Raw genomic sequence first — 10814 nt, forward strand, 5'->3', positions numbered from 1 at the left:
TATGTAAATGCTAAAACGAATAGCTGATGCTCCATCTATTTGAGGATACCTATTTTTTAGCTTAGAATCATGATATCTAATCTCCTCCTTTAGTGGGTAAAAAAAGAATATCCACAAAACTATTTAAGGATCATCAACATTCAACAATCCAACATATTCTAGTCTCTCATTTTCTTGCAGGGAAACAATCCAACATATTTTGCACAACATAGAGATCATTTACAAGTTTAACTTGGTTTTAGCACCGGACGAAAAGAACACACCAGAAGAGGAACACATCAGAAGATGATGAACAACATGGAGTGAAGAGGAATCATTTCAGAGTGAGTTATGGAACCGAGGAGCACGTGCTCTGTTCTTGAACCACGTTGCGATTGAATACATAATCTGTGTGAAAACATGTGTGCCATTGTTTGGCATTTCCTGCCAATCTGTAATATACTACTAGTGAGTGCGCTGACATAGTACTACTACAGTACTGCTTTATGAAACACGGCTTTAAGCCTTTTTTATCACGCTAAAAGGCATGATTTCACTCTTTTCAAAAGAATACGACGTCACAGCTGAAAAATAAGAACGACGTTCATTTTCTTAAATTTACTGTTTCAATAAGAAACTTTAACAATGACGAAAGATCACACAGGTGCAAAGCTTAATTGAATAAAAACTGTTTTAGCTTGTACAGAAAACAAGATAAATTATATATTCTCTGTCCCCCAAAGTTGTACTAAATCAATAACACTTATTTTGGACGAAGAGAGTACTGTACTAGCTATGGAACTAGCTCTGCTCATGGAGTAAAAAAAAAAATCTGAATCCGGAATCTTTGTCCCAACTAACTATGCTACCAATTCGAGTAACCAGCCACCAAATGTAGCCTAAAAGTTCACAGACCGACATGGCAATATGACTTCCTCCAACTAGAAACCACTCTCACTGTCTCATGCCGGCAGCGTGGACCCTGGCACAATCTTCCCCTGCTCGACATTCTCGGCCACGACGTCGGCCGCCGTCGCAGAGTGCGCCACGTCGTACGTCGCGTGCACGCCGAAGAACACGTAGTACACGAGCATTGCCACCGTGCAGATGCCGAAGCGCAGGTAGGCCATGGACCCGAGCGAGCCCATCAGGAACAGGTTGGTGGCCACGGACATGGCCGGCAGCCACGGCATGAGCGGCACGCCGTACACCTTGGGCTGCCGCTGCTGCTTCGCTGCCAGCGCCAGCCCCGCCGCGCCGGCCGCCCACCCCACGCCGAACACCGCGTACCCCGGCCACCGCCTGGCGTAGCGCGAGTTGTAGTACGCCGAGAGGCCGATGGACGACAGGACCACCAGCGCCAGGAAGGCGAGGAAGGTGCGCAGCTGCTTGGCCGGGGTCCTCCCGGCGACGTAGTAGCGGCGGACGAGCAGCGCGACGGCGACCAGCGCGAAGATGAAGAGCGTGCTGATGGAGGAGACGGAGGCGAGCACGTCCAGGCTGGAGAAGAGCGCGACGCAGGCGGCGCCGAGCGTGACGGCCATGGTGGCGTACACGGGCGTGCCGGTCCTGGGGTGCACGAGCGCGAAGTATGGCGGGATCATGTGCGTACGAGCGATCTGCGTGGTGTAGCGCGCCTGCCCCAGCGCGCCCACCAGGAGGCCGCTCGTCATGCCCTTGAGCGCGCCGAGCGCCACGACGTAGCGCGCCCACTTGAGCCCGGTCGCGGCGAACGCCACCGAGTAGGCGGCGTTGGGGTCGATCTCGCTGTACCGCTGCATGCCGACCAGCGCCAGGGACATGGCGCAGTACACCACGGTGATGGCCGACATGGACGACAGGAGGCCGAGCGGCACGTCCCGGCCGGGGTTCTTGGTCTCCTCCGCCATGGTGGCCACCATGTCGAAGCCCGTGTAGGACCAGTACACCACCGCCGCCGCGCGGAACACGCCGGCGGCCCCGAAGGGGAAGAAGGTCGGCTCGACGAGGTTGCTGGAGTGGAAGTGCGAGAAGCCCGCGCCGATGACGAAGGCGATTATGACGATGCCGATCACGGACGCCAGCGAGTTGATGGTGGAGGTGAGGCGCGCGCCGGACATGGCCAGGGCGGAGGTGCAGATGAGGACGACGACGGCGATGGGATCGAGCAGATTGAAGCCTTCAGCGAGCGCCGGGACGTGGATGCGGAGCGCGTCGGTGTCGAGCCCGAAGAGCGCGGCGAGGTAGGACGTCCAGGAGCGCCCGAGGCCGGCCGCCCCCACGACGGCCTCAAGCAGTATGTTCCCGGCGGCGAGGAACGCCGCCATGTCGCCGAGCTCGACCCGCAGGTACGAGAAGGACCCCCCGGCAGATGGGATCTCGGTGGCGAGCTCCGCGTAGCAGAAGGACGAGAGCAGAGCGGAGAAGCCCGCGGCGGCGTAGGCGAGCGGGATGGCGGGGCCGGCGTCGAAGCGCGCCTCCTGGCCGGTGAGCACGAAGACGCCGGAGCCGACGACGGAGCCGAAGCCGAGGAAGGCGAGGTCGACCCAGGAGAGGCAGCGGCGCAGCGGGTTCTCGCTCTCCGCGAGCAGCGTCCCCGCCTCTACGGCCTCGGACGATCGGGCGGCCACGCGGTCGCGCAGGCGCGGAGCGGTGGCCGCGAGCGCGCCGCCGTACGCGCGCCAGCTCTGGAACGACGGCTCCGGGAAAAAATCGGCCTTGCTCCACCGCCAGTACCTCCGGCCCTGCTGCGGCGGCTCCCCAGCCGCCATCGCTGCGCACGCAATTGGGATTGGAACTTGGACGCTACTGCTGGGAAAGGCTGGGATTTGACGAGTGAATATAGACGAGTTACGAGAGGATTGTAATTCGTTTCCGATATTATCTCAACTAACAAACTACCGAAAACCTGAAAAAGAAAATCTTAAATACTTCGTTTCCGTTGAGCACACGCACCAACCGCTGTCTTACCGTGCGGCGCGGCGACCGTTCCATCTGGCTGCATGCCTCTGGTCCGTTTGATGCGAGGGGCACCGCATAGGAGGTCAAATAAGTACGTTGTATTTGTATAGATGGAGCCAAATACGTACGTAGTACAGAGTATATATCTTATACTTCAAAAGAAAAAGTCTTTTTTATTAGGAAAGAATCTCGGAAAAAAAATTTATTAGGAAATAATATATTTTGGACCCCAATAACTGGGAACGACAGCTGTGGGGCAGAAATCACATATTTGACCTGAGGGCGAAATCAAATCACAAACTGACCTGCTTTCGAAAAAATTTCACTCGGCTGACCCTTTCGTGTGGCGCCCGACAGCTAGGCGCCGCACACTACCATGCAGCGCCTCTGCCTTAGGCGTCGCACCTCCTACCAGCGTGGCAGCCCTGGTCCAGTTGCGGCCCCACATACAGCACTGCAGCGCCTAAGGCTTAGGCGCCACACTGTGTAAAGTGCAGCGCCTATTGCTTGGGCGCTGCACATTGACTTAAGCCGCATCGGGCCAGCCCCTCCCAGCAGTTCTTCCCCCTCTAAGGAAGTTGCTCTGTTTACAGAGAGCGGCGGCGGCGGCGCCCCCTTCGGATCCCCCCCACACCCTCTCAAATCTGAAGTTTTGAGGCCCGGATTCGATCTCCAATCCCTCCTACTAGGTAAACTCCTCCGTTTCCTTTCTTTTCCTCCGTAAATGCGTTGCAATTTTAGGGATTTGCCCAAGATTAGGTGGAACCTTTGATTTGCTTGGTTTGGATCTTTGTTTGCCCAAGATTAGGTGGAACCTTTGATCCCCCCCACTATATGATTCTTGTTAGTGAAACCTAGATTGTAATTTTTTTAAATATATATGAGATGCCTAGTTTTGTAGATAATTATGAGATGTTGAGTTTTGTAGCTATATGTGAGATGTTGAGTTTTTTTAGATATATATGAAATGTTGAGTTTATTTGAAATATGAGATGTTGATTTACTTGAACACATATGACATACTAGATATATATGATAATTTACAATCATTTATTCATTGTGTGAGAAGGAGATGTTGAGATTCTTGTAGATGAATACATATGAGATGTTTAGATGAACACATATGAAATGTTGAGTGTTTACCGATATTTGAGATGAACTCATATATGTTTATTGTTTGAAATTTGTAAGGATGGTTTGGCTTCTCGACGATGTCTACGACACGAAACACCGGGCCTACATGATGCGCGAGAAGGAGATGGTAATAACGAGTAATTTAAATATTTTGCAAATTTGCCTTAAGTTGAAATTTACATGCCCTAAGATTTGTCATTACTTGTTTTTTGCAGAAGCTTGAACCTTTGAAGATTCGGTATCACGGGGTCTCTGGTCCTGCCATGCCTTACGTTGAGCGGTACACACCGTACATCAAGCAGGCAGGACTACTCCCGTGGATTCAGTTGGTCAGCCGGTCCACGCCGAATCTGAACGCTCCACTGGTGTCCGCTCTTGCTGATCGGTGGAGGCCGGAGACGCATAGTTTCCATCTTCGGACTGGGGAGATGACCGTGACGCTCGAGGATGTCTCGTTGATCACCGGTCTTGCTATCGACGGGATGCCTCTCTGTATGAGCACCGATTCTGATGGGTGGCGCGAGCAGATGATTCCTCTTATTGGTATGGCTCTTACTGAGGCTGAGGCTGATGTAGAGGAGGGAGAAGAGAAGAAGAGGGAAAGGAAAGCAGCCGGAGCTGCTTTCACGTGGATTCAAACTCACTTTGCGATGTGCCCTCCGGATGCCACTGATGATGTGATCCAGACACATGCTCGTGTCTACATGTGGTATGTTGTGTCGAGGACTTTGTTTCCTGACTCCACTGGCAAGAACGCTCCATGGATGTGGCTGAAGGCGTTGACCGTCTTCGATAGCAAATGGAGCTGGGGTTCAGCGACTCTTGCCTACTTGTATCGACAGGTAGTTGGTCTGTTTTGTGATCAACTCATTTTTTCATTAGCAATGCAAGCTTGCTGTCAAGTTAACATTGTTTTTCTTTCATATGCAGCTGGACAATGCGTGTTGCAGGATCACAGATAGTGCAGGCATTGGTGGTAATATGCTTCTACTTTCTGTATGGAGCTGGGAGCGTCTGCCTGTTGGACGCCCGAAGAGCGTCAGGTTTAATCCTTGGTATGAAGATGAACATGACGAATTACGGCGCCCCACTTGGGCTTACAAGTGGGATGTGGTTTCCGAGATGACGAACGATGTCAATCTCATGTACTAGAAGTACGTTGCCAAGTTGGACACGATTACGCCTAAGCAGGTAACGAGGTCATTACTTCAGTCATTTCTCATGTTTGCCAGAAAAAAAGTCACCAATTTTGCATTGTTGCCCTATTTCATAGGTGGAATGGCAGCCATATGGCGCCGATGACAGACTTGGGTACACCCCGGAGTTTAGCATCAACCCGATGTGCTTGCGGGATAGGGATCTCTGGCTTATGCGGTGCCCACTGATATGCAACTGGGCTGTTGAGTTTCATTTGCCACATCGCGTGTTTCGTCAGTTTGGTCTGTTCCAGCCTCACCCACCGGAATGGGTGGATACGGACAAAGCACTTCATAGGTAAGAGAGCGTATTGACTAAGCATCGTCAGTCCTTCTTGATTTTGCTAATATTTGGTATTGTACCATGCAGGTTGGACAGGAGAAGGCAGCGGAAGATAAAGGACTGGGACAAGCATCATGCTTCGTATGTTACCCACTTCCAGCTTTGCGTGGAGCAAGCTCGTAGCAGTGCATGCGCCCAGCTTCGTGAGCATAACCCACTTGCTTTTGATAACTACATACGATGGCTTCTTGAAAATACTCGAGTTGAGATATGCCCGCCAGCATATAATGAGGATATTCTTGAAGAACCCGTAAACTTTGAGGATCTATCAAAGGGGAAGTACAACAGAGATGTCAGGGTGGGGCAAGGAGTCCCTGCTGTTCCGGTGATTAACTATGTGGTAAAGTGTTCCTTCTTTACTTTCCCGTTGGCCGTACTACACATGTTTGAATGGCTAACGTGTTCATTCTTTCTCATCCGCAGCGCACCGAGATCGAGAAAGCAGCTGATGAGAGCCAGTCTATTCTCGAGAACACACCGGTTGGAAAAGGCAATGATGATGGTTCACTACGAGCATTCCTCAAGGTACATATCGCATTCACTATGAGAGCCAGTCTATGTTGCGGAGTTTGATATCTTCCACAGTGTTCATGTTACAGCGTCAGGCCAAGAAGTTAAGGCGGTTATCGAATCTTCTCGGTTGCCGTGATCCCGAATTTGATGAACCATCTGCCTCTAGGTCTGGTACACCATCAGACCCCTCATCTCACCATCAGGGGGACGATGTGAGTTCCTCATATGCTTATCTGGATGATGATGGCGTGGTCACCCAAGAGGTATGACTAATCCTTTAGATGTGATTCTCACTTGATTACGACGCCGGTCTTCACCATATTGTTTGATTGTGTGATAGGGCCATGAGCTTGATGATGACATGACTTTGGCGGACGCTCAACTTCGGTCCCCATATGACTTTGGCGGACGCTCAACAGAAGCGTTCCAGTAGGTTTTCGGCCCAAAAATTTGCTAAGTCAGTCTGCAGCGCCCAAGGGAGAGGCGCTGCACTGTACTGTGCAGCGCCCAGCAGTGAGGCGCTGCACAATACAGTGCAGCGCCTCTCCCTTAGGCGCTGCACACTGACTTAGCAATTTTTTGGGTCGAAAAGCTACTGGAACGCTTCTGTTGCTCTCTGGACTGGCATGTCTAGACGTGCAGCGCCTAAGGGAGAGGCGCTGCACTGTGGTGTGTGGCGCCTCTCCCATGGGCGCTGCACACCTGGACATGCCAGTCCAGAGAGCAACAGAAGCGTTCTAGTAGCTTTTGCACCCAAAAATTTGCTAAGTCAGTATGCAGCGCCTAAGGAAGAGGCGCTGCACTGAGTAGTGTGGCGCCTTACCCTTAGGCGCTGCACTATCTGCTATTTTCAAATACAAAGTGCTTTTTATGTTTTGTGATTCACATAGATGGCACATGATCATATCCAAATCACATGTAGTAGTCCAAAACACAGAAAGAAGACATAACACATATAGTAGTCCAAATCACATACTCATACACACATAGCAATAGAGTAGTCCAATCACATAGTCATACACAAACATTGAGCCAAAAGACATAGTCATTTACGTCTCATAGCACATAGTAGCACACATTTTGGTTCATAAGAAGGTCACGGTCCTTGTCCCTTCTTCTTCCTCTCTTCTTCTTCTTCTTCTCCCTCCCCCGACCACCAAGGGAGCTCACTTCCCCCTCCGTGTCCTCCACCCCCTTCATTGTTTCCATACCTATGGAAATGGCAATATAATAGTTAGTCACACAATGCAAAATAACAACACAAGCATTGAGCCAAAAGAACAAGATCATAGTAAGTCACATACGGCAATGGTCCATTGAGCCAACTGAACATTCCTCCACCACGGCCGCCGCCAAGGCCAAGATCACCACCGCGGCCTCTACCACCACCACAGCCTCTACCGCCACCACGGCCTAGACCACCACCACGGGCTCTACCACCACCACGGCCAAGACCATCACCACGGCCTCTCCCACCACCACGGCCAAGACCCTCACCACGGCCAAGACCATCACCACGGCCTAGGCCATCACCACGGCCTAGGCCATCACCACGGCCTCTACCGCCACCACGGCCTCTACCACCACCACGGCCTCTACAACCACAACGGCCTCTTCTAAGACCTAGTTGACTCCCTCTTTGTTGCCTAGTTCCTCGTTGGCTTGTTTGACTTGGTTGGCTACTCCTTGGTTGACTTGGTTGGCTATCATTTGCTTGGCTTGTGCTTGCATCATTTTTCTTTGATCTTTTTCTTGGTTTGGGACAAGTTCTTGTGTTGTGTCCCCGATGACTGCAGTCCCCACAACGGGTTTGCTCACGAGGCTCTTGGAATTGGCCAGTGTCGTATTCTCCACCGCCACCACGGCCCCATCCGTCCATGTCACCTCTAAGACGCTTTGTCTTACGTCTTCCCCGTCTAACGACCTTCAATTCCGGGTCCGGCCATAGTTGAACTCCATGATACTCCGGCCATTGTGATTGGTCCAAGTATGGCTGAAACCGGGGAGCCCATGTATTATTTACCGTCATGATTGAGAACTCGGACTCCCTCACGGTAAGAGGGTGATTGATGTCCACATTCCTAACACGGGATGCATTTAACAAGTGCGAGCATGGGAGATGAAGCAACGATGGCCTCATGCAGCTGCAATCACACCGTGTTAGGGAGACCTTGAAAGCGCGGCCTCCGTGTTGGTGCCCATCGTTTGTGGTTCCTCCAGGCTCTTTCACTTCATACTTCCACTCGTTGTCGTCATATAGTACAACTTCTTGGGAGTCTGCCTTTCGTGATTGAAAGTCCAACCATTCTTCAACCTTTGGTGGGAAATAGTACTTGTGCTTATCCTTGTTCTCACCAGCAATCTGCTTATCCGTCTCCATTGAGTACTTTAAAAAGTATCCATTCATCTTGTCAAATGTGTATTGAACTATTGCTGTCACGGGTAATGCACGTACACCCTTGAGCACCTTATTGAAGCATTCTGCCATATTGCTTGTCATTTGACCGTACCTCCGGCCATCTTCATCGAAAGCACGCGCCCACATATTCCTTTCGACAATGTTCTTATTGAGAAATTCAAGACCACCGGGGTCAAGTTTCTTGTGTCTGAGCAATGCATTAAACAATGTGGCAAACTGCTTGTTGGTGAAAGCGAGACAACAATCTTGAAGATCATCGGCCAACTCCTTGATACCACATGCCCTATAGAAGTTTGCACAAAAGTGCCTCATGCACCATCGATGGTGCAACTTTGTATGTCCGGGAATGTCAACCACCACCGCGTTTAGAATTCCTGGATGGCGATCCGATATGACACAAATTTCCCTTTTAGCCGGTAATACCCTTGTTCTCAATTGACGCAAGAACCACTCCCAGTTATCATTGTTCTCCACCTCAACCAAAGCGAAAGCCAAAGGCAACACCCGGTTATTGGCATCACTTGCTATTGCAACCAATAAAGTGCCCTTGTATTGTCCGGTCAAGAACGTGCCATCAATGGCGATGACGGGCCGACAATGCTCAAAAGCCCTCACGCATTGCTCAAAGGCCCAAAATGCACGGATAAATACTCGGATGGTCCTCCCGTTATGAATCAATGTTTGGTGCCCATGAGGCTCAACCACGTGAACCATGCCTGTGTTTGTGGCGGCCATAGCTAACAACAACCTAGGGAGTCGGTTGTATGCTTCCTCCCAATTGCCATACAACATCTTGAATGCGGCTTGCTTCGCCTTCCATGCCTTGCCGTACTTCACCTTGTAATGAAAGATGGCTTTCACAAGGTCAATGACACTCTTGATGCTCATTATTGGAAGTGTGGATATTTGGTTGGATAACCTGTAAGCAATGAACTCGGACGTGAGTTGTCTGTGTTGTTGGTACACAAGCTCGCCATCCGCATTCTTGTGCCGGCACATGTGAGTTGGTAGACAACTCACTATGCGCCAAGTGGGACCTCCTTTCCATGGCCTCGCACGCACAATCCATGGACATCTTGGCACTTCACATTTGGCCGTTTAACGCACATTGACGTCCGAGTTGGCCACTTTATGTGGACGATAATGTGTAACCGAATAGTTGTCAAGCCACATCTTCAATTCCAAGAAGGATTCAAACTCACAACCGGGATATATCCCGTTCTTGCCGTCTTCCAAATCACGGTGAGAACTTGGCCTAGCTCCAAGAGATATGAATTTGCCACCATCCACAACGGCTTCATCCGCGAGACTAAGATCCTTGAACAATGGTGTCTTGTGGTCCTTCCCGAATACCTTCTTGAATGCTTGGGCCTCCTTCGGCGTGAACCCCTCCTCATCAACTTCTTCATCGGGACCATCGTCATCCGAGTCCGATGCATATGCACGGGAAAAGGGATGGATTGGTCCATTGTCTCTTGCACATGATATTGGTCGAGATCACCCACATTGTTGTCATGGAGATCAACTTCGTTGTCATCCTCCTCGTACTCATCATTCTCCTCTTTAAAAGCTTCATTTTGGTTGTTTGGAGTCGGGCTCAATGTTGGCCAATCTTGTTGCACGAAATGAGGTTCACTCATTTGATCTTGGTTAATGGATGGGGGAGTGCTAGCAACCAACGGGGAGGGGTTCCGGTTCAAGTCCAAATTCAAAGTAGACTCAACCTTCTTGGAGGCAAATAACTCAAGAGCCTTGTCTAGAGATTCGGCAACCGTCTCCTTGTATGCAACCCAACGTTGCTCCGAGTTCACACGCATTGTCTTCCAACAGATGTGCATTCCAAAACCAACATTATGCCTTCCCTCGAACTCAACAACGTCACTTGGGTCCATCCAATTCAAATCCTTCCTCACTTGGTCCAAGAGCTCCGCATAGCTAGGACTACTCTCAAACACCATGTCAAGCTCATCCGGGTCCGGATCAACATTGCCTTTCAAAAAGGCCTCTTTATCCACATGATGAACATAAACACATGTTCTCCCCATCCCTACAATAATCAAAAACACACATATATCAAGTAAGTACTTAACAAAAATATTTGCACAAAATACATATGCCATAACATATATATGAATTAATAACCATAACCCCCACTTAACAATAACCACAATCCTAACCATAGGATAACCCTAACACCAACATCAAACACACATAACCCTAACCCTAGCATACTATGAAAGCCTAACCATACCAAATTAGCAAAGAAACATAACATCATTCAACACAAATT

At 50.1% G+C, this 10814-nt stretch overlaps 1 protein-coding gene across 1 annotated transcript; it reads right to left on the reverse strand.

The window, feature by feature from the left end:
- Positions 1-656: 656 nt before the first annotated feature.
- LOC109764147 (cationic amino acid transporter 8, vacuolar) lies at positions 657-2853 on the reverse strand. Its single transcript, XM_020322993.4, has one exon. The coding sequence runs from the start codon at positions 2727-2729 to the stop codon at positions 942-944; it is 1788 nt and encodes a 595-aa protein (XP_020178582.1). The 5' UTR covers positions 2730-2853; the 3' UTR covers positions 657-941.
- Between the last annotated feature and the right edge of the window lie 7961 nt (positions 2854-10814).

Source organism: Aegilops tauschii, chromosome 2 (genome assembly GCF_002575655.3).
Source record: "Aegilops tauschii subsp. strangulata cultivar AL8/78 chromosome 2, Aet v6.0, whole genome shotgun sequence".
Taxonomy (NCBI): Eukaryota; Viridiplantae; Streptophyta; class Magnoliopsida; order Poales; family Poaceae; genus Aegilops; species Aegilops tauschii.

Bases quoted from the DNA above. Each gene is read 5' to 3' on its own strand.
- LOC109764147 (XM_020322993.4), bottom strand. From the start codon at position 2,729: ATGGCGGCTGGGGAGCCGCCGCAGCAGGGCCGGAGGTACTGGCGGTGG.